Source organism: Cetorhinus maximus, chromosome 1, assembly GCF_964194155.1.
Source record: "Cetorhinus maximus chromosome 1, sCetMax3.hap1.1, whole genome shotgun sequence".
Taxonomy (NCBI): Eukaryota; Metazoa; Chordata; class Chondrichthyes; order Lamniformes; family Cetorhinidae; genus Cetorhinus; species Cetorhinus maximus.
In genome coordinates, this window is record NC_135879.1 from 99,515,940 (window position 1) to 99,538,845 (window position 22,906).

Sequence of the window (22,906 nt, forward strand, 5' to 3'; positions counted from 1 at the left end):
GTAGGTCACTTGCCATAAGATTTACATTCTATTTTTATTTTGGTTGGGATGGGTTGTGATACAAATTGAAGATTTGTGCAATATCATTTTCTTTAAAAAAAAAACTGGACAGAGTTGTTAGCTGTGATGAGTCTCTTGCATTTCTGAGACAATATCTGCAGAAACTTCAGAGGCTGTTCCTGAGCTAACTCCACTTTTCTGGTGATAATTTTGACTTTTCTATACTGAGGTGGCTTGGGTAAAAAGATGCTGGTTTTCATAAAGCAGTTATTGTGGTAGCCTTCTGTGCCCTTAACTGCATCTGGAAATGTAATTATCATTGCAGTTTCCAAGAACAAGAAAGCTGGGTGGGTCTGGGCATATTGCAATTTTTGTGTTCCTGACTTTGGGGGGGGGGGGGGGGGGGGAGAGGGGGTGTGGTTAAGGGTAATTGGAGTGTCTAGATTTCATTGCTTTTGGAAGGTGGAAAAGTGTATAATGGCTGATGTATTTTTCTCTTTAACTATACCCAGTTTTGTTCATTTCATGACCCAGCAATTTTGCATTTTTCACATAATGTCCTAGGTTTCTTTGTTTACAGGCTTTTAATTTGTATATTTTAGTCCATTTTGAAATATGTGCTGCTTAAAACTGCTTATGGTTTTTACGCTTACTGAAGTTCATTCTTTCTTCCCCAAAAGGATTTTGGAGGGCAAGACCATGGTTGATGAGCTATCAGCACCAACAGCTAAGCTGTGCTGCTACAGCGCAGAGCAGTAACCTGGTCTGCCAATGGTCAGGTAACTATTGTTTTCTTGTTTTATGGGGCAGGGGGAGCTCAATTGAGTGATTTTTTTTTTGAGCTAGATGTTCATGACTGTCCCATTGATTATAATCTGTCACTAACTACCCAGCTGACCCTATAAGGGGCAGGATTATAAGCCTATTGAAATGAGGGTACAGTCCAGAAATGTTTGCAGTTGATAGCATAACTTGCAGCTTTGACTGAACTTGTTTTATTTAATGATAATTAGCACTTTTTAAAAAAAAATCCAAACCAAATAGAATCCTGCCATTGACAAAAGATATATAAGCAAGTGAGAGTTTAAAGATCATTCCTGTCACAGATTTGTGGAATAGATATCAATATGTTCATTGGCATTGGTATTTTGGCATTTTTCACAACTTATTAATTTGTTTTCATCTCCACAGACCCTGTTTGCAGTTTGTACTGAATCTAATCCACGCCTGGCAAGTAACTTGGGTCCAAATGAAGGTGTTTTTCTCTTGAAGAATGAATGATCTAATTACTACTGCATTCTTGCAATATGCTATTTTCAGAAACCAAAAACGAAAAGTAAATAAATTGATCAAGCAAAATGGTACAACTTTGTAGTTGCTTGTGATTTGTTTTGTATGTGCTTTTCACTAGAGATTCCACCCAAGTTCCCATTCCGAAGATATCACTGATTTATTCCAATGGACAAATGTCAATAAAAGTTGTAATTTCACAACCATACCAAATAATGGAAAACCATTCACATCTTGCAGCTATTTAGCCAAAGTTGGTGCAAACTACAGCCCCACTCTAACAAATGCACCCCATTTACAATCCCAGCAGTTTCAGAAGGGGCAAATGTTCATTGTCAGCCAGGTTAAGCCATAGTTTCAAATAATAGCAAAAGCATTTTGTCCCTGCTTTATAAGAGAGCAGTGTTGATACCAATGCATTTCAAGGAAGAGATTGGGCCAATGCTACTGCAGGAGTAACAGCAGTTTCCTTACTGATAGTTAATTGGCCAGATGCCCCTCTTCCTCTGAGATATTTTTCAAACCTGGTGGGAGAATACGTGTTTTATTCCTAATAGTGGTATAGTTCCACTCATGTTTGATGAGCTGTGGTAGCCTAATTGAGCATCACAGGGGTATGCTCAATTGTTCTTGAGCTGTTGAGGCCAATAAGGGTTCCTGATGTTGAGCAGCTAATGAAGTGTGTATACTGCCACACCTATTTTGCCTATATATAATTCCAAGAAATCCCTTAACTCTCCTGAGGAGCCTTAACTACCTGAACACATTTGTCTGGTTGAGGCTCCAGTAAACACAAGACTCATTCAAACCTCTGGCAAAAGGGAAGGAACATCCATTAATTCAGTCTCTAGCAGAGGGAGGAAGCACCTGAGCGCACATACTCATCACAACAAATTGCAGTTATATAATGTAGTAACATGTCACAAGGTGTGCCACAGGATCCTTACCAAACAGTTTGAATAATCACATGGGGGATGGTAGATAAAAAAAGCTTAGTCGAAGTCTTGAGGTGGGGTGGCTGTATTTCCAATGTTTAGGACCTCAGCAGCTGAGGACACAATATTAATAGAGTAATTAAAATCAAGAGATACACAAGTGGTCAAAATCAGAAGTGTGAATGTTGTAGGCCTGGAGGTTATTTGAGATAGGGGAGGGTGAGGCCATGGTAGAATTTGAAATCAAGATGTTGCTTGGCTGGGAGGAAAGGAAGCTTGGAGATGGAGTAATTTGCAAGGATGGGCAAAAGGTTTCCTTTGAGCAGAGACGTGATGATGGTATAGGGAAAGTACTTAGAGATCCACTAAATACCGACTGACTTAGAGGCCAGGGAGGAAAGTTGGATGGGCAGCAGTTTAGAGGGAATAGGGTTGTCATGTCATGGACAAGATGAGCTTGGGGAAGGCATATGGGGAAATGATTCCGGGCTAAGGCAGGGGAAAAACTTGAATGAAATTTGGCTTCTGTGGAAGAAAGCACCAGAGATATTGCAGAACCATTCATCTCTAGTAACTACATTCGAAAACTCAACAAAGACTGCAAACTTAGCAGTTGAAGAATTGGTTGGTAGCAGGTAGGCTTTTAAAAAATAGATAAATGTTGCCATCACCTGATAGTTTGCAATTCCCTACGTAAGTCCCCACTGGGACCGCTGCTGCCAAAACTGAAGGGCTGAATAAGGATTCATATTTATGCTTTTTGGAGATGTACATGTTTCAACTGTCCCCCACTGCATTAACGTTTGAAAAAGTGCTTAAAATGCCATTAGCACAGCAGATTAACATTTTTAATTCATTCATGGGATGTGTTGATACTGGCAAGAGCAACATTTATTGCCTTTGAGAAGATGGTGGTGAGCTACCTTTCTGAACCAGAGCAGTCCAGGTGCTGTAGGTACACCCACCGCACTATTAGGAAACTAATCCCCGGATTTTGACCCAACAACAGTGAAGGAACAGTGATATAGTTCCAAGTCAGGATGGTGAGCGACTTGGAGGGGAACCTGCATGTGGTGTTTTCATGTCTGTTGCCCTTGTTCCTCTAAATGGTAGAAGTTGCAGGTTGGGAAGATGCTGTTGAAGGCGCCTTGGCAAATGCGTCTTAGATGGTACGCACTGCATCGGTGGAGGGTGTGAATGTTTAAGGTGATAGATATGCTGATTAAGCAGGCTGCATTGTCCTGGATGATCCAAAACAGAAACAGAAATACCTGGAAAAACTCAGCAGGTCTGGCAGCATCGGCGGAGAAGAGTACAGTTGACGTTTCGAGTCCTCATGACCCTTCAACAGAAGAACAATCAGTTTCCTCTCCGCCGATGCTGCCAGACCTGCTGAGTTTTTCCAGGTATTTCTGTTTCTGTTTTTGTTTTGGATTTCCAGCATCCGCAGTTTTTTGTTTTTATCTTTGTCATGGATGATGTTGAGTTTCTTGAGTGTTGGAGTTGCATTCATCCAAGCAAATGAAAAGTATTCCATAACACTTCCTGACTTGCACCTTGTAAATGGCAGACAGGCTTTGGGGAGTCAAACAGTGAGTTACTGCAGGATTCCCAGCCTCTGACCTGCTCAGTATTTAAATGGCTGTTCCAGTTCAGCTTCTATTTCATTGTAACCCCCAGCATGTTGATGGGGGAATTCAACAATGGTGATGAATTGAAAGTCAAGGGGAGTTAGTTGGATTCTCTCTTGTTGGAGATGATCATTGCCTGGTGCTTATGTGATTTGAATGTTACTTGCCACTTATAAGTCCAAGGCTGAATGAATGTTGTCCAGGTTTTCACACATGGATGGCTTTGGTATCTAAAGAGTTGCAAATGGTACTGAACACTTCAATCATTAACAAACATCCCTACTTCTGACCTTTTGATGGAAGGAAGATCATTGATGAACCAGCTGAAGATGGTCAGGCCTAGGACATACACTGAGGAACTCCTGCAGCAATGTCTGGGACTGAGGTGATTGACCTCCAACAATCACAATCATCTTCCTTTGTGCTAGGTATGACTCCCAACCGTGGAGAGTTTTCCCCTGATTCCCATTAACTTCAATTTGGCTAGGGCTTCTTGATGCGACACTTGGTCAAATGTAACTTTGATGTCAAGTGCAGTCACTCTGACCTCACCTTTGAAACCCAGCTCTTTTGTCCCTGTTCGGACCAAATCTGTAATACATCTGGAGCCAAGTGGCCCTTGCAGAACCCAAACCAATTACGGGTGAGCAGTTTATTGCTATGTACTGCTTAATAGCACTGTCAATGTCATCTTCCATCACTTTGCTGAAGATTAAGAGTAGACTGATGGGGCAGTAATTGGTGGGATTGGATTTGTCCTGCTTTTTGTGGATAAGCCACATCTGGGCAATTTTGCACATTGTTGGGTAGATGCCAGTGTTGTAGCTGTACTTGCACATCTTGGATAGAAGCATAGTTCAGATAAGCACAGAGATGGCGCTTGACAATATAATGAATAAACTAGAACGTTTTTAGTTTGAGTATTTTCTCTCTATCTCCCCTGAAGTTGCATGATTTGCAAGGGATTGATACCATGAGCACCTGTAACCATCCAGCTTCTAATTCAAGTGGGCAATATGAACCTAGACCATGAGGGATTAAATTTCATTAGGATTTCTTCCCTTCATGCCATGTAACATCAGAATTAGATCCCCGCAATCGTTGGCATAAATTTCACTTATGATTTTCTGTGGGGTTTATGTGGATTACAGGCAGATAAATTCTAGCAACCTTATACTTCCTCAGACAATGGTTACCACCTTGGTGGTCAACTCCATGTTAAACAATACCTCCTGTGACTCAGGAACCCAACTCTGATACGGCAATCTCCACTGCACTTGCTGCAGATGAAGATAGTTGCCTGAGAAGCAGCAAGATTCGCTCGTCTCTGTTTCCTCTGTGGCCTGTTAGTCAGCTGAGCTTTCTGTTTTTCCTTGCCTATTCCAATGCTTCCCCAGACAGTCAGCCTTCAGAGGTCACGGCTGGCAGCTGCCGTCTTCTAGTTGTCTGTGTGAATGGTCAATGTCAGCTGCCTTTAAATTTCACTTGTAGGTGTCCTTGTAGAGGAGTTATGGATGTCCCCAGCAGGTGTCCAGTTCACAGTACAAAAGATCTTTGGGTAAGCTGTCATCATCCAACCAATGAATGTGGCTGAGCCAGCACAGACTTTGTAGGTTTAGTAATGAGTGTATGCTACTGAAATTAGCTTTGAGTTGGTAACCTTGTCCCACCAAGAGATGTCAAGGCTGAATCTGTCTAGCATAAGTTGTCCAGGTCTCACTATTGTAGAGGAGTGCACTGAGGACATAGACTTGGTGTTCTCAGTCAGTCTGCTGTTGTTCCACACCCCCTTATTCAGCTCGGACATAACAGCTGCAGCTTTTACAGTGTGTTGATTCCAGCATCAATCACAGATTATTGGTGATAGCGGAGATCAGGTATGTGAAGCTATCAACAAACTCCAGCATCACATTGCCATATCACCATTAATCAGCATTAGTAATGTTCTGTGCCATGACATTTATCTTCCTGATGCTGATAGTCAAACAAAACTCTCTACAGGCGTGTGAGAGTCTGTCCATTTGCCAATGAAGTTGTCACTCAGTATGAAATGCCAGTGTGGCAACATCAGCATAAAGCAATTCTCTGATGAGGATTTGGGGCACCTTTGTCTTGGATCTCAGATGAGCAAGGCTGAACAGCTTTCTGCTGGTTCTGGTATGTAAGTAGACACCCTCCGTAGATGACCTGAACAGCTAGACAGCAGCAAAGAGAATATTCCAGAGTGTCAGTGTCAAAATGCAACCATGTTTGGCCCCACTGCGGATCTTGAAGGGTTCCAAGATTGCCTCATCATAGCTGCCCTCACCCCTTATGTTGTCATGGAAAGGGATCATATTGAGCAGCTTTGGCAGGGAGCCAGTTTTCTTCAGCAGCTTAAATAGACCACCTCTGCTCACATGATCGAATGCCTGAGATCAATTAAGGCAATATATAGTGGTGCCCTTTTTTTATGGCATTTCTTTTGCAGCTGCCGGTCTGAGAAGATCATGTCAATTGTAGATCTTCCAGTTCTGAAAGCACACTGGGACTTGGGGTAGATACATTCAGCCAAGTTCTGCAGTCTGACAATGGTAACACAGGCAAATAATTTCTCACAATGCTCAGCAGGGGTATGACTCAATAGTTGCGTTTATTGCGGTGCCCCTGTTTTTGTACAATGTCACAATCTTTGCATCACACGTATCCTGAGGCATTGCCTCCTCTGTCCAGCAGAGACAGAGGGTTCATGCACTGCCTCCTCTGTCCAGCAGAGACAGAGGGTTCATGCACTGCCTCCTCTGTCCAGCAGAGACAGAGGGCTCATGCAGATGCTGCAGGAATGCCAGTTTCCTAAGCTTGATGAGTTCAGGCAGTAAGCATCATCACCTGAAACTTTGCCAATGGCAAGCAAGCCAATAGCTTTGCTAAGCTTCTCCAGTGGGGGTTTGATATCTAGCTCTTCCATGACAGGCAGACTCTTTATGGCGTCTCGAGATCCCTTGGTGTTGATGTTTTCACAGCTGCTAAATTACCAGACTGTTTTTCCGACATTCAGTACTGGATGAGCAGATATTTCCTCCAATTAAACGTTGGGAAGACTGAAGCTTTTGTTATTGGTCTCTGCTCCAAACTCCATTCCCCTAGCTACCAACTCCATCCTTCTCTCTGGAAATAGTCTAAGATTAAGCCAGTGTGTTCACAGCCTTGGGATCACATTTGATCCCAAGATGAGCTCTGACCTCATGTTCAGGCCATCACTAAGCCCTTGAATGTCTGGCTTGTTCGGCAATTGCAGTTAAGAGTCAACCACATTGCTGTGGGTCTGGAGCCACAAGTAGGCCATACCAGGAAAGGATGGCAGATTTCCCTTCCTTAAAGGGGCATTAGTGAACCAGATGGGATTTCACAACAATCAATGATAGCTGTCATGATCACCATTACTGAGGGTAGCTTTATATTCCAGATTTATTAATTGAATTCAAATTCCACCAGCTGCCGTGGGATTTGAACCTATGTCCCCAGTGCATTCGCCTGGACTTCTGGATTACTAATCCAATGACATTACCACTATGCAACCGTCTCTCTTCAACATCGTCCAACTTTTCCCCTGTCTCAGCTCATCTGCTGTTGAAACCCTCATCCATGCTTTCATACCTCTAGACTTGACTATTCCACTGCACTCCTGGCTGGTCTTCCACATTCTAACCTCCGTAAACTTGAGGGCACCCAAAACTCAGCTGCCCATGTCTTAATTTGTGGCAAGTCCCGTTTTTCAATCTCCCCTGTGCTCACTGATTTACATTGGCTCCTGATCAAGCAAGATCTTGACTTTAAAATTCTCATCCTTGTGTTCAAATTCCTCCAAGGCCTTGCCCCTCCCTATCTCTGTAATCTCCTCCAGCCCCACAACCCTCTGAGATGTCTGCGCTCCTCCAATTCTGGTCTCCTGTGTATTCAAAATTATAATTGCTCTACCATTGGTGGCTGTACCAAGCTCCAGAATACATTTTCTATATCTCTCTGCCTCTCTTCCTCGCTTTCCACCTTTAAGACATTTCTTAAAGCTTATCTCTTCGACCGAGCTATTGGTCACCTGACTGATGTAAAGGCACTATATAGATATAAGTTGTTGTTGGAGTACAACTCAAGGTAGTATTCCACCGATCTTTACATCTGTTTATTGCAGTCAGTGATATCCTCCCCTGCCATTGTTTCAATGGAGCTGTTTTCTTTGCTGTTAGATCTGTTGCTTTTTTGATCCCATCTTCCATACTCCCAGTGTTCCATGTTGGAGGACATCTGGATATTCTGGCAAACTTGTGACCAGTAGTCATTGGCACAGTGCCTAGCAGTCTGTTAGACTTTACTGCAAGCAGCTCTTAGCGCATTGAGAGTCTTCTGGTCCAAATCTCTCTTATAATTAATAGAGCAAATTGCTTGGCTTCAATAACAAGTTCCATTACAGTGATGTTAGCCTGGAACCAGTCAGCATTTTGTTTCATTCTTGCTTCCGACATGTTCAGAGTGCTGTATAGTAAATGGTGTATTGAAGTATGTTCCATTTCGCACTGCACTGTGTGGGAATGTTAGAGAGAGCTTGTTTAATGGAATTGATTGTCGGCACAGCCCTCATGGAAATGCAACCCCTTAGTATCAGCAGGCTTTTTAACTGTGGAGAGTATAACAATTGAGAAAATTCTAGCCTCCCCTACATCCATGCACAGTAGACACTGGGTAGCAATTAAGAGCATCCTGACTGATTTTTCTCCCTCATTAGCGTTGGGATACACTGGACAATTATATTACCCAAATTGCTTCCCTGGTTGAGATAAGCATAACACAGATGGAGAATTGAATATTGAATGTCTGGCTGTACACCAAGTAGTGCTTTCACTACCAAACCAAAGGCAGATTTTTTTTTAATTGAATGTGGGAATTTGTGTCAGAACTACAGCCTTAATTCATAATCCTTTGCAAAATTATTTTGAGAAAGGCTATCATTGGAATCATCTGGTGTTGAATTTTCAATCATTTAATGTGATTGGAGAAGTGGGGATTGTTCTCCTTAGAGCAGAGAAGGTTGAGGGGAGATTCAATAGAGGCTGTGAGGGGTTTTGATGGTGTAAATAAGGAGAAACTTTCCACTGATCCATGAGTTGATAATCGGAGGACACTGATTTAGTTGGAGATCCTTTTAATATAGTGAGTTATTATGATCTGGCATGCATTTCCTAAAAGTGTAGCTATTGATAGGGAACTGACATATGCTTGAAAGAAAAAGATTGCAAGGCTATAGCAAAAGAACAAGGCTGTGGGACTAATTGAAAGTCTTTCAAAGGGCTGGCACAGGAACAATGGGGCGAAGGCCTACTGTGCAGCATGAATCTATGATTCTTTTTCTCTCAGCTTTAGGCCTTTCCACCCTCACAGGGTATATGGTCATCTTTTAAAGTCCAGGTGTCTTTAGCACATAAAAGTAAGATCAGGATAGGAGGATCACACACTCATAACAGAAACTACACAATTTTTCTTCCTTTTAAAGTAATTGAAGGAAAATTGGGCAGAATCTGTTAGTTTTTTTGCAATCTTCCTGGCCCAATCTCCTATATTGTGCCTGGGTAATACTTTATGGCCTGACATTGGAGATGAAAGTGTATTCCTGGTCTCTATCTTCTCTCCATATCGTTGGTTAATGTGCAGTTGCTTAAACGAAGTTGCATGTCTGGCAGTTTTAGCTGTAAGTTGTACTTGATGCCAATGCTTTGCTCCAGGCAGGGCTTCTAATATTGTGATTGATCAGGAAGCCTTACCCACTGCAGTGTACATCTAGAATTAATCAGCAGTATCAAATAGGAGCTCCCACAAACTAGCCATAGCAAGACTGTAGTTTTACAGATAAGCCATCTAATGGTTTAGGTGGTTCACTGATGTAGTTAAACCTAAATGTTGTATGAATTGAGACCTTTAGTTTTGCCTGTGTGGAGCTGCACTGAGAATTACCTGCTCCAGTGAAAACACCAACTCCGCCCAACACCAACAACAAATGTGGTCTGGACCTTTGGTGTTTTACAAAATTATGAGTGAGCAGCACTATAAGAGCTTCTGCAGTTTAAATCAGGACACTGTTTATACCAGGAACACAGGGGCTACAAAAACAAAAATTGCTGGAAAAACTCGGCAGGTCTGACAGCATCTGTGGAGAGGAAAACAGAGTTAACTTTTCGAGCCCATATGACTCTTCATCAGAACTAAAGAGAAATAGAAATGTGGTGAAATGTAAGCTGTTTAAGGGAGGTGGGACAGGTGGAGCTGGATAGAGGGCCAGTGATAGGTGGAGACAAAGGAGAGATTGCCAAAGATGTCATGAACAAAAGGTCAAAGGGGTGTTGACGGTGGGTTGACACAGGAGCTACACCTGGGTTATTTCATTATTTCACAGAAAGTAGGGGCAAAATACTAAGAGAAAGGAGAAGAAAGCATGACCAAAACCGATGTAAAAACAGAAAATTCTGGAATCACTCAGCAGGCCAGGCAGCATCTGCGGAGACAGAAACAGAGTTAATGTTTCAGGTTGATGACCGTTCACTGGCAGACCTTTCAAGTTGTTTAGGATATCTTTTCCTGGACACTGCTGTGTCCCTCATTCAAATGTAACCATTTAGCCAGGATTGTTCGAGATGGGATGTTGGAGCCGCAGTGTGATGGCTCTTTTACTGTGATATAGGTAGATATATACCCATTGCATCGGTCGGTGTGCTGGAGCTTGTTGGCTGAATGTGATTGCTCTGGTACTGGTTGTAGTTCTTTGTGCCCAATGCATGGCTGGGTGTGTTGGTGCCTCTGCTGCAGGGTTGCCTCCTCATTCAGTGTGTGTGATGCAGCGATGCTGGGCGGACTCTGGAATTCGAGGAAGCGGAAGTGTTGTGTCGGTCCAATCTGCTTTGGCTGCCACGTTGGTGGAGACGTGGACTTGTGGCACCGGCGGCGGCGGTGGCGGCGGTCCGGGAGTGATAGGCGAAGCCGCGGTGCGGACACAGACAGAGCGGAGCCGGAGGTAAGCGGGGGCGGGGGGGCCCGGGGGCTGCTCTGTGGAAGCCTCCCCCTCAGCTCTGGGCTTCGGTGCCTGGTTAAATCCCTCCCAGCTGAGGGGGGGAACGGCAGGGAAGCAGCAGGCGGGCCTCGGGTTGCGCCGACTCCTCTGCCCCGAATTTATTTTATATGTTATTTTACTGGGGTCTGGCCCCTAAAACTTAACTCATTTCTCCGCTTCTTTGTAACGGATCCAACTTTCTGTGAGCTGCAATCTCTGCCCCTTCCCCCAGTCTGTCTCCTGGTTTCAATATTTCATTTCCATTTACATTGGCGTACTCCCTGTATAAATATAGTATTATCAGTGTGTTTACTCATTGTATTCAATATGTCACCATTGCTGTGACTATCTATCCTGTCTCTGATCTGCCTGTATCTAATCTACATGTTTATAAGTGGACCCTGTTCTGGATCATTGCCCCTCCCTTGGTTTAGGGATGGATATTGGCCTGATCCTCCTCCGGCCCCCCGTTTTCCAAATCATTTTATTTGTGTCCAGCTGTTAAAAGGCAGATTGGGGTTGTAATGCTCTCTGCAAAAAAATTGCACCTTTGACTGTGTGGCACTACTGTAGTGAAGTGCTCAAATCCCAGAGCAGGGCTTTAATATATTAGCCAGCCATGGCTCAGTTGGTAGCAGTCTCGCCTTTATGAGTCAGAAGGGCCTACTCTAGAGACTTAATCACAAAAATCAAGACTGGTACTGCAGTGCTGTGCTGCCTCTTAAATCAGATTTTAAAATCGAGGTTCTGTCTGTTCTCTCAGGTGGATGTGAAAGATCCCATGGCACTATTTCAAAGAAGAGCAGGAGAGTTACCCCCAGTGTCTTTGCCAATGTTTGTCCCTCAATCAATATCACAAAAACATATTATGTGGCCATTATCATATTTCTGTTTATGGGAGCTTGCTGTGCACAAATTGGTTGCTGCGTTTCCTGCATCCCAACAGTGATTACACTTCTAAAAAAAAATACATAATTTTCTGTAAAGCATTTGGGATGTCCTGTGGTCATGAAAGGTTATATATAAGCACAAGTCTTTTTCTTTCTCTCTCGCTTTCAAGGCAAATAAGGGTGATTTGACGGGTCAATAGAAAGACATGATTTTCTCGGGATGGAGGACACAGTGAATGTTGCAGCTCAATGAAAGTTGCTCATAACAGTCTTTTAAAGCTTAAAATCTCATTGTTTGCCCAAGGAAGATGGAAGGAAAACTGTGAACCTTGATACTGAACCCAATACAGTGTAAGATCAATACCTCTCTAGGTGTCAGCTCTGGCTCCTTTCTCCTCTGAGTTAGCAGGTTGTAGGTTGAAGCTCCACTCTAGAGAGGTCTGCGCACAATTTTGACTGATGCAGAAATGCAGTGCTGAAGGAGTGTTGCACTGTTGGAGGTGCTGTCTTTCAGATTAGACATTAAACTGAGTTCTGAGGTGGGCATGCAGGATCCCATGGTGTTATTTAAAAGAGAAGTAGTTTCCCCCAGTTTCCTGCCCAATATTTATCCTTCAACAAACATAAACATCACTAAAAAGATTATTTGTTGATATTGATGCTTGTGGGACCGTACTGCCTGCAAATTGCTGTGTTTCTAACATTACGACAGTACTTACACGATATGAGTATTTAATGCATGTCAAGTGCTTTGGGACACCCTGAGGTCATGGAAGGCGCTCTATAATTGCTATTCTTTCTTTCTCAATTGTTTGCTTCTGATCACTTCATGTCAACTACCACCTTCTTAAGTGTCATACATCCTTTGTGTGTGAACCACAGGTACATTTGGGTACATCACAGTCAGGACAACCTTGTCATCATCCACACACACACACAACTTTCCAATAAGAGAGAGAATATTGGCTGATGTTTTCTTCCGCCCTTCCACTAGCCCAGGGACACTGAGGTCAAGTCTAATGCCTTTGTCTCAGCTGAGATCAGGTACAGAGCTCAGAATGGATATCAACGCCAAGACCTTCTAATCTGTCTGATCTGGATGATACCCTTAACCATTCATTACTGGGACAAACAATATCATCTTTAAAATTGGAGCAATAGTATTAAAAAATATTCTTGGACCTCTTTGTATGTACGGGAGCTCAACTAGTTCAGATCTGATTCTTTATTGATAAATTAGGAAAAAAAATCACTTGCATCTTTTATGGTAGTCTTGATCTCTTGGTAGCACTCTTACATCTGCATCAGAGATCATGTGTTTGAGTCTCACTCCAAGAATTGAGCATGTGATTTACCCCTTTAAGTACATTCCTTTTTTTATTACTGTTCATTTACTTGTCAAAATATATTTGAGAGGACAGGCAGTTGTTTTTCAAAGGAAGTAAGAGTGTACTTTTTCTGAAGTAATAATGAATCCTTCTATAATTAATCAATTTTAAGCTTTACTTGCATTCAGTACTGCAGGGAACATGGGGAATTGGGAACAGGACTAGGCCACTTAGCCCCTTGCATCTTTTCCACCATTTAAACTTATCGGCTTTATGGCTAAGAGCCATCTCCACCAGTGGGATCATGGCTCATCTGTGACCTAACTCCATATACCTGCCTTTGCCCGTGTCTCTTAATACTCTTGGTTAACAAAAATCTATGAAACTCAGATTTAAAATTTAAACTGTTTAAACAGCATCAACTGCCATTTGTGGAAAGAGTTCCAATCTTCTATCACTCTGTGTGTGTGCAAGTGTTTCCAAATTTTAATTCTGAAAGGACTGACTCTAATTATTAGGCTATGCCTTCTGGTCCTAGACTCCCCAACCAGCAGAAATAGCTTTTCTTGATCTATTTGTTATTTCAAACTTTGATTAAATCACTTGTTAACTTTCTAAATTCCAGGGAATATGGCCCTAGTTTATGTCATCACCTCTTCATTTAACTCTTGTAATCGAGGTATCATTTTGTTAAATCTGTGCTGCACTCCCTCCCAAGGGCAGCAAATCCCGCCTAAGGTGTGGTGCCCAGAACTGCTCTCAGTACTCCAGGTGTGGTCTAACAAGGGCTTTGTGTAGTTGAAACATGATGTCTACCCTCTTGTATTCTAGTCCGCCAGATATAAAGGCCAGCATTCCATTCTTTTTATTATTTTCTGTTCCGTTTGTGACATTTTAATAATATGTACCTGGGCTCCAAGATCTCTTTGGATCAAATAGGGCCATAACTTCCATACTCCCCAGCGTTAGATTTGGGGGTGCCCCAAAAATGTGCCGAGGAATCCCTCTCGGAAGTTTCCAGGTAAGGGTTTGCACAACAATTGCCCAGAAGTGCACACTTCCTCTGGGCAATTGCCCAGCTCTGGGAACCATCTAAAAATGTGATTTAAATCGCAAACTTTGGATGGTTCCGCCAGGGTTATACCAATAGTTACCCAGAGAAAGTTAGAATTAAAATCCCTTTTAACTCCTGGGTAACTATTGTAAACACCCAGACCGACCCCCTCGGGACTCCCCACACACCTCTGACACCCTCCCCAACGGAACTTCCCGCACGCCCTCAACCGCCCCCACAAGGATTCACCCCTGACCACCCCCCGACACCCACCCTGACCTCTGACACCCCCTGACACCCTCTGAACTCCGAACCCCCCAACCCCCAAATCCTATCCACTTACCTTAGATACTTACCTTCTCCCTGGCCTATCAATTTTACTGGCCCTTTAAACTTATCGGCTCTCTGGCAGCTAGTGCTGTAAAAAAGGGGGGGCGCAGCCTCCTTGAATCCGCTGGAGCTGCACTTCGTTGGGGCCTGTGAGGAGCCTTTTGATGCAGGCCCCAAGGAGCTTCAATGATTGGAAGTGTCAGTGTAGGGCAGGTAAGTATGTGTTTATCTCTTCTAATTCCTGTGGGCCATCTCTTTCCGATGCTAGTTGGAAGTTATGATTATGGCTTGTTTCTTGGAAAGATTCGATCCCTATGCTACTGTATCTGTGATGGAGGTCTTGCAGTTTTGATTAATCTGTAATCCATTGTTTTAAGCATAGCTGTGCAGCAGCACTGTAGCATACCACAGAGTGTCAAGTGTGCAGGGCCGATTTATGCAATTAGTTATGTGATGATCTCCCGGGATTGGCTGGGGGACCTGGCTGTTTGTGATAGGGAAATCTGGAACGGGAGACAGAGTTCACACAGGCTGCTGGAAGCAGCTAAATACAGAATTGCATACTCGTAGGGTGGACCTGTCAGAGATCATGGCTTGGGGAGACATGAGTAGAAGCGCAAAATCATTTTGTCTCTTCCCTTCCCTTTGTACACCCCACCTCTTGAAAATGAATTAAATGTGTACCGTTTTTTTTGTTGGTAACTTAGTGGAATTGCTTATTGGTGGCCTCCTGAAAACCTTGGACGGAATTGCTCCATCAGCTACCACAAATCGTTTTCTTTTTAAGTTTTCAGTTAGAAGTGCACTGATGGGTGTGTTCTGGATACTGACTTTTTTGTGCAGAGGTGGAAGAAGAAACTTGTGGAACTTCTAACTCTTCATATTTGAGACGTGCTAGCATTGTGCTTCTATTCTGTGACTACTGGTTTAAGGGAGCCAGGAGGGTTGCTGTCACAATGCTGTAATACCAGGTTACAGTTAATTCTGGGGAAAAAAACACCTATGGATTAGAAATTTAGTATCGAGAAAAGAAGAATTCTGATGTTACCATACTGCTTCCAATTTCTGTGGCTGTGCAGAATTTCTGATTCAAGCATAAAACTTAGCTTGGTTCATAATTGTCAGCATGCTAGAGCTTGTGCAGATGACCATTGTAGCAGCTCAGTGCAGTTATTTTCCGTTTGTCTAAAAATTGGCTACAAGTAGCCCATATCTAAGCAAAACACACGTGCCTCACAATCCCAGGTTTCACCTAGAGTCGGCAAAGTTTCATCAGTTTGCCAGGAATTTTTTTTTTCAAAAATTGAGTTAAATAAAGAGGTTGATGTATTAAAACCTTATACATGGGGCTTACCCGTAAATTTCATATTGATCTGATCCAGACATAAAATTTCACAACATAGATAGGCATTCACTCCTTATTTATATAATTGTACGTTAATACTAAAGAAGGTGATAAGTTTGACTATCACAGGAGTATCAGATAGACATTTCTCCAAAACAATACTGGGAACATTAACAGCACATCATTTTTGCACATGACCTCAGTGACCAGTGATAGAACAGTATTAGGAGAGGCCTAGGTGCAGATCCATTTTTTTTGGGAGACGGAAGGAAATGGCTTCTGCATGGCAAATCAGTTTTTTGTGAATATATCAGAGCATCTCGTAACTTAAATTTGCATATTCCCTCTTACATCCCCGACTATAAGTTATGTGTTAAATGTTTACATAATATGAAACAAGAAATAAAACATGGCTTCTAATGGGCCAGGTATCATTTCTCCTGTAATTGATCCTCTTATTCCCTTTTTTTATCCCAATTTATTTAGTTCCTGGTACAAGGTTTGTTCTTGATTTGTGCTGATTTCAGCTGAGTCAGTAGTAGGGACACTACAATTGGCTTGAACACACTAGATGGTGGTGTGGTGGTAATGTCACTGAACTAATAATCCAGATCCCCAGGCTAATGCTCTGGGGACATGGGTTCAAATCCCACCATGGCAGCTGGTGGAATTTAAATTCAATTAAGAAATTGGGAATATAAAGCTAATGATGGTGCTTGATTGTCTATTGTCGTAAAAACCCATATGGTTCACTAATTAGGGAAGGAAATCTGCCGTCCTTACCTGATCTGACCTATATATGATTCCAGAGCCACAGCAATGTGGTTAACTCTTAACTGCCCTCAGCTCAAGGGCAATTAGAGATGGGCAACAAATGCTGGCCCTGTCAGTGATGCTCACATCCCATGAAAAAAATAATAAATATATGTGGTCTCGCCAGTATAGCTAATGTTCAAGAGACAAGTGTGAGGGTGGGGTAGGGAGGCAAATAAAGAATAAGAGAAAATACAGAGCCAGGAATAATATAAGTCAGCAGGAAAGCAATCTCTTCCTGAAACAAATTGCTCCATGATGATCTGGATTTCAAGGTTAATTTCTCAACAAATGGGATCATTTATTTTTTATCAGCAATAGTTTTCCTGCCTTTTCATCTTATTAGAGTTTTAGCTTTAATGCAAAATGCCATTTCCCTATCCCATAAACAGTTAGGTTGCCTGTCTCATTGGGCCTGATTTTAATCAATTCAAACCCAATCTTTCGCACAGTTAAAATTGGGCCCCTTGTGCCTGCACTGTATAATTATCTGTAATGGGATGTCAGTGTTACCCAACATTGCTATCTTTATCCTAATCTGTCTATCCATTCCTTTCATGACATTACCCCTTTTATGTGCTTTCTGTTGATTTTTAGGTGTGTTAATCTCAGTATGCGATTCCCTTAACATCCAATAATATGAAGTACTTATTGCACCTCCTTCTATACGTCAGACAGATTAAAACTGTATGTGGAGTGGAGGGAGAGGGCGAACTTTGCAGGGCATCACTGACGAGGCCAGTATTTATTGCCCATTCCTGATTGCCTTTGAACTGAGGGCAATTAAGGGTAACCCACATTGCTGTGGGTTTGGAGTCACATGTAGGTTGGACCAGGTGAGGATGGCAGATTTCCTTCCCTAAGGGACGTTAGTGAACCAGATGGGACTTTACGACAATCGACAATAGTATCAAGCGCCATCACCAGCTTTATAGTCCAGATTTCTTAAGTGAATTAAAATTCCACCAGCTGCTATGGTGGGATTTGAACCCATGTCCCCAGAGCATTGACCTGGGCCTCTGGATTATTAATCCAGTGACATTACCACTACGTCACCACCTAATGCGTTCAAACCAACTGTAAAGTTCCTACTGCTGACTTAGCTGAAATCAGCAAAAAATCAATATCAAAGCTTGTTCCAGGGTCTAAATAAGTTGGAATAAAAAAAGGAAGTATAAGGATCAATTACAGGATAAATCATATCTGACCCATTAGAAGCTGTGTTTTATTTCTTGTTTCATATCATGTCAACATTTGACACATAACATATAATCTCTTGAATTTAGTTGTTAGTTCTTTGGTTCATAATTTGTACCTGTCCAACCGTATCCCTTATTTAAAAAGGCGGATTGCTAACAATTGAGCATTTCTTGTTCTCAGTTATGACGTGGCAAGTGATATGTGCCAGGCAGACCAAATCCACGAGGGAAACTTGGCCACATTATCACAACGGTTTTGCAATTTGTGTTTATTACGCAAACGCTTATCCACTTCATTCAGAAGGATTGAGTCTACTAATACCTTTAGAGATTTTAAAATTAAGTTAAAGCATTTATTAACAAAAGGAAAAAAAAAAAAATGCACACAAGATTACAGTTACACTGTTATTTGGTCTTAACAATTCCCAAAATTCTTAATTAAACAGGTTCCCAACTACAGACCCCCTTTAAGGCGACTGTCCAAATAGATTTGAAATTATAATCTCAACCCAGCAAGGTTACCACGGCACCCACTCGACAGTGGAATTCCAAAGGCTTGTAACACAACTTTAGTTACTGGGCACAACAGACTTCTTCTAAAGCGGCTGGAGACTTTTCCCTGAGGACTGCTTCACATGATGCACCTTTTGATCTCGCATGGCCACACCCCCTAATAGCCTTCCATCCTTAATATACATTTTTTCTCTCTTTAATCTGTAAATTTCATTGTTCTGCAGGTCTTTGGAAGTTTACTTTTCCCATGATATAAAAATCTTCCATGTTGTCAATATGGCTTCTTTCCTTTTGGGAAAAATAAACATCATAACCTTGCCCCATTTATCTTGTTAGTTGTAAAAATCCTAACATCCCTTTGAAACCCAAACACCTTTCCACTTATCTTAAAATGCAAGTTTCCTTCACACCCTACATGCTGCCCTCATCCATGTTTACTCATTAGCATTTCAAATACCTTTTTACACCTAACTTCTTTTGATAATTTCAACCTTGCAGTCTATCTGACTCTAATTTAATTAAATCAACCACACAGACAACTATAAATCCACAATAATATTATGAAAAATATGATAGTTTTGTGAAAAATTCCCATTGATGATTTTTTAAAAATGAAAGACATTCTTTGACTGTTTCCATTGCAATTTGTCAATCTGTTTTGTTGAGGTGTGCATTGAAATTTTGCCGTCTTCCTATGTTATTCTCTGTAGGTATACCATCTACCTAGACCAGTTACTGATAAAGTGATCTGAGAGAGATGACTTGCTTTTCTGAATGATTTTTAAGGTATAAAATTTAAATAGCTAGCCATCATGGTATTTGGCTGGCAGTGAAGCTCTGGTTTTTGATGGACATCTGTTTCGCATTCAGATGTACTTTGATGTTCTGTTCTCAGCATGTAATAAAAAAGCAATTTTTTTTGGAACTGTTTTGCTTGCTGGTAATCAGTATCCCTGTTTAATGTATTTCAGTAATATTCTTCTTCAAGTTACTAACACTGTGTAGTACTGTTTTTTTTAAAGAATTAAATTTCTCCCTCACATTTTGTGATGTTATTTTCTGGTGCTCCTAAGATCCTTCCATACCTGAGGAGGTGAATTGATAATCTGTCCCAGTATTAATGACACTTTTTCAAACAGCCTTTGGGAGAGCTAAAGTAACCTGGATTGAATTTGCTTTCTATCCTCTCCCTTCCCTGAAGAATGTTGGTAAGAGCCACCACTCTATTGAGCATTTTAGTTATTTTTGTAAAATATGTATTTTCATTTTTGGTGAAAGTTACAGGTTATCCTGAATTTTTCTTCCTGGTGAAAGTAGTTTTGTGTAGTTGAACATAACTGTATCTACTGCACTCAGCAATTGTTAGCTTGAGGAGTATTGTAGACAATTTTTTAGATGATGCTAGGTTCCACAAGGATGTTTTGGTGCCTCATGACCTCTGGATTGCTTGTCCAGTATATCTACTATATTACCATACCCAGTATGATTGACCTTGATCTATCTGGGGCAGGGGAGGAATAGTCATAGTTCCATTCTTTATCACTGTTCAGTGACCCCTGTTGGAAAGTATATACCATCTCTATTTGGGCCCACACAAACTAAAAGGGACAAAATACAGGAAGGCTGTGGACACCCCTGAAACCTTGATCAATTTCTATCTTTCCCTGGTGTATTCATTCTTTTGCATAGGTGATAAGCTTGTAAAATCCAAGGGTATCACCTAACCACTACTCTGTTTACCTCCTACTTTCTTGGCACGACCACCAACTTTGGTGTAGACCTACAGTATAAACTCTGGCTCTTAGGTTTCCCAATTTAAAAAAAAATGATATTTTTCCAGCTGCTTCTGTATTTGATGCTTCAGAATGAAATTTCAATTGTTGAGCAACGTTGTAGTAACTACTGTTCTTGTTCTTTTTGTTTTTATTGCCACATTCCAGCACTGAGCTACTTGCTATTTTCTTTCTTTTCCAGCTCGGCCAGCAAGAATGAAGCTTAAAGAAATCAATCGGACTGCTGTCCAAGCATGGAGCCCAGCTCATCAACACCCTATTTACCTGGCTGCAGGTGAGAAAACTACTGGCTTGAAGATGCAGTAGATTAACAATTTGAACAAATCAAACAGTTCACAAAAATCTTCAGTGCACCTTACAAAAAGAGAATGGTTGTCCAGATAAAATGACCTAACGAATATAGATCCACGTAAAAATGAGTCAACTGGTCTTGGCCAAAGCAGCAGTGGAAAGGAAACAGGCAACATAGAGACAGAAAGATTAGATTTTAAAAAAGATTGTTGTTGTGAGGTGAGTAACATTGGCAAGACTGCATTTATTGTTCATGCCAAGTTGCCCTGAGAAGGTGGTGGCAGTCCTTTGAATATTGAGTGGGTTTGCTGGGCCACTTCAGAGGGCATTAAGTGTCAACCATGTAGTGTGACTAGAAATCCTGTGGTGAACAGATGGGGTAGGTTACTTTTCCTGAAGACCAGTAGTGAAGCAGTTTCCATAGTTGTTTTTCTGGCCATAATTTACCGTATTTACTGAATTCCATTTCATAGCCTGGTGGCATTTGAGCCCATGACCACTAGGTTATTAGTCCAGTACCATAACCATTGCATTACTGCCCCCCCAATATTCTTGATCATGGGACCTCCGAGATTGGGAAAACATTGTGATGTTTCTATTCCTTATCCAGTGATTTTGCTGAAAAGTGTGGATGTCGAGTGAGGACAAGAGCTGGAGTGTATATGAAAATGATCTGCTGACCATTACTATTTGGGTTCACTAGAAAAGAATGATCATCTTCACATAGGTGAAGTATAGGAACACTGCAGCTGTAGTCCAGCACAAGTAACTCTCTCCTGGAGAAGAGAGAATTGAAAGGAAATGAATTTGCCTCTGATAAGAGAACTTTTCTTTAACTTAGTGTCTCTTCTGCTGGAACTCTAACAAAGTCTGAGTTGAAGGCCAAGTCTAAGTGAAAATCTTTGTTTACCTAAGTGACTGAGTGAGTTTCTCTAAGCACTTTTTAAGTGGAGCACTGTGCTATCATAGTTCCTTGCACTCCCATTGAGCACACCCTGGAGAAAGGCATCTCATATTGGGCATTGATCAATGATGCTAATTGATAACTGTGACCTAAATTATAGAAGTTATTCAGGCACTAAGAATGGTAAATAATGGTTCATCTTTTACTCAGTCGAAATAGTTTGACCACATTAAATGGCACTTGCACCCCATGTATTACATGTGAGTATAAAGTTCTGCAGAATATCACCCACACTGCAGTAAAGGCCAATTCTAATAATTCAAATTAATTTTTACCCTAATTGTTGATTTGTCCAATAACTGAAGGGTGTAACACAAATAATACAGCAAAGTGGGAATTCAGCGCTAAAAATTGAATGTTCAGATGATTGAACTAAGCAACTTTGTGTTCCGAGTAGACTGTAATTTTTCCTTATCAAAATATGTAAAATCATACACAACACTTTTCAGAAATATTAAGTGTAACATTTAAAAGTTAGACAGGCAAATTTTGTGCTAGATGCAACACTTTAAAAAAATAAAAGTCTAAATATCTGATCTATGGCACTGTTGACGATGAGTGAGATGTTGTACTGTTGTAGAGGGGGTGCTGAGGTAAGGAATTTGGAGAGGGTGTACATCTATTAAAAAAACGTGGCAAACAGTGTGTGCATGAAATGTATAAAATTTTATACCAGCCAGTCTCTTTGGTATTGCGCAAGGGAAATCAGAGAATACGGTCATTCTCTCTGAGCAGATTCTGCTCTCTTTGCATTGCTGTTTAACCCCGCAGTGCACAGCAGGTTCCAGGCTTCTGCTACAAGTAAGGTTCTCAACCCTCCCACTTTCAGCAGGAGTCTAATGGAATGGCTGATTGCTACAGCTAGCAACTTGAGAGAAATGGCCTCTGTTAATGTGGTTTGTGCATGAGCAGTACCTTGCCTGTCATGACTTGCAACTAAGCTATGCTGTCTAAACCCTGCTGATGTTGCTAATGTTTGTAGTGCAGTGCTTTGTTGCTGATTGTGAACATGATTGTAAATCACCTTGAAACTCTGGGCTGGATTTTATGGACCTCTGGGTATGGGTTGGCAGGCAGGGTGACTCATAAGATTGAGTGCCATGCCAATGTTGCCGTGCTTGCTGCCTACCCAACTGCCCTTGCCCCTATCGCAATTTTACCAGTGGTGGGGAGGCTTCGGAAGGCCCGCCAGCCTGTGGGCCAATTGAGGCCTTTAAGTAGCTAATTAATGACCACTTAACGGCCTCATCCCGCTGCCGCTGTGATTTAACCAGTGATGCGTGAGGCCCATGCCCAAGCATCCAGCCTGAACTGCTGAGTATTTTCCACCTGTAACCATGGTATTTTCTGCAGATTGGAGAGGTCAGCAATACATGTTTGAGAACATTTGCAATATCTAGTGTGAAGTACCTAGGTAAAAACTGCAACTTATTAATCTTGTAAAATCTCTGATATTTA

At 41.7% G+C, this 22,906-nt stretch overlaps 1 protein-coding gene across 7 annotated transcripts in view; it reads left to right on the forward strand.

The window, feature by feature from the left end:
- Positions 1 to 10,757: 10,757 nt before the first annotated feature.
- Positions 10,758 to 22,906, forward strand: part of sec31a (SEC31 homolog A, COPII coat complex component) — a 103,159-nt gene continuing 91,010 nt past the window's right edge. For all 7 annotated transcript variants that reach the window (XM_078544497.1, XM_078544506.1, XM_078544516.1 and 4 more), the window contains exons 1-2: positions 10,758 to 10,892; positions 20,375 to 20,467. In XM_078544497.1, coding sequence (XP_078400623.1) covers positions 20,389 to 20,467 — 79 coding nt within the window. In that variant the 5' untranslated portion in view covers positions 10,758 to 10,892; positions 20,375 to 20,388. The remainder of the gene's footprint in view (positions 10,893 to 20,374; positions 20,468 to 22,906) is intronic.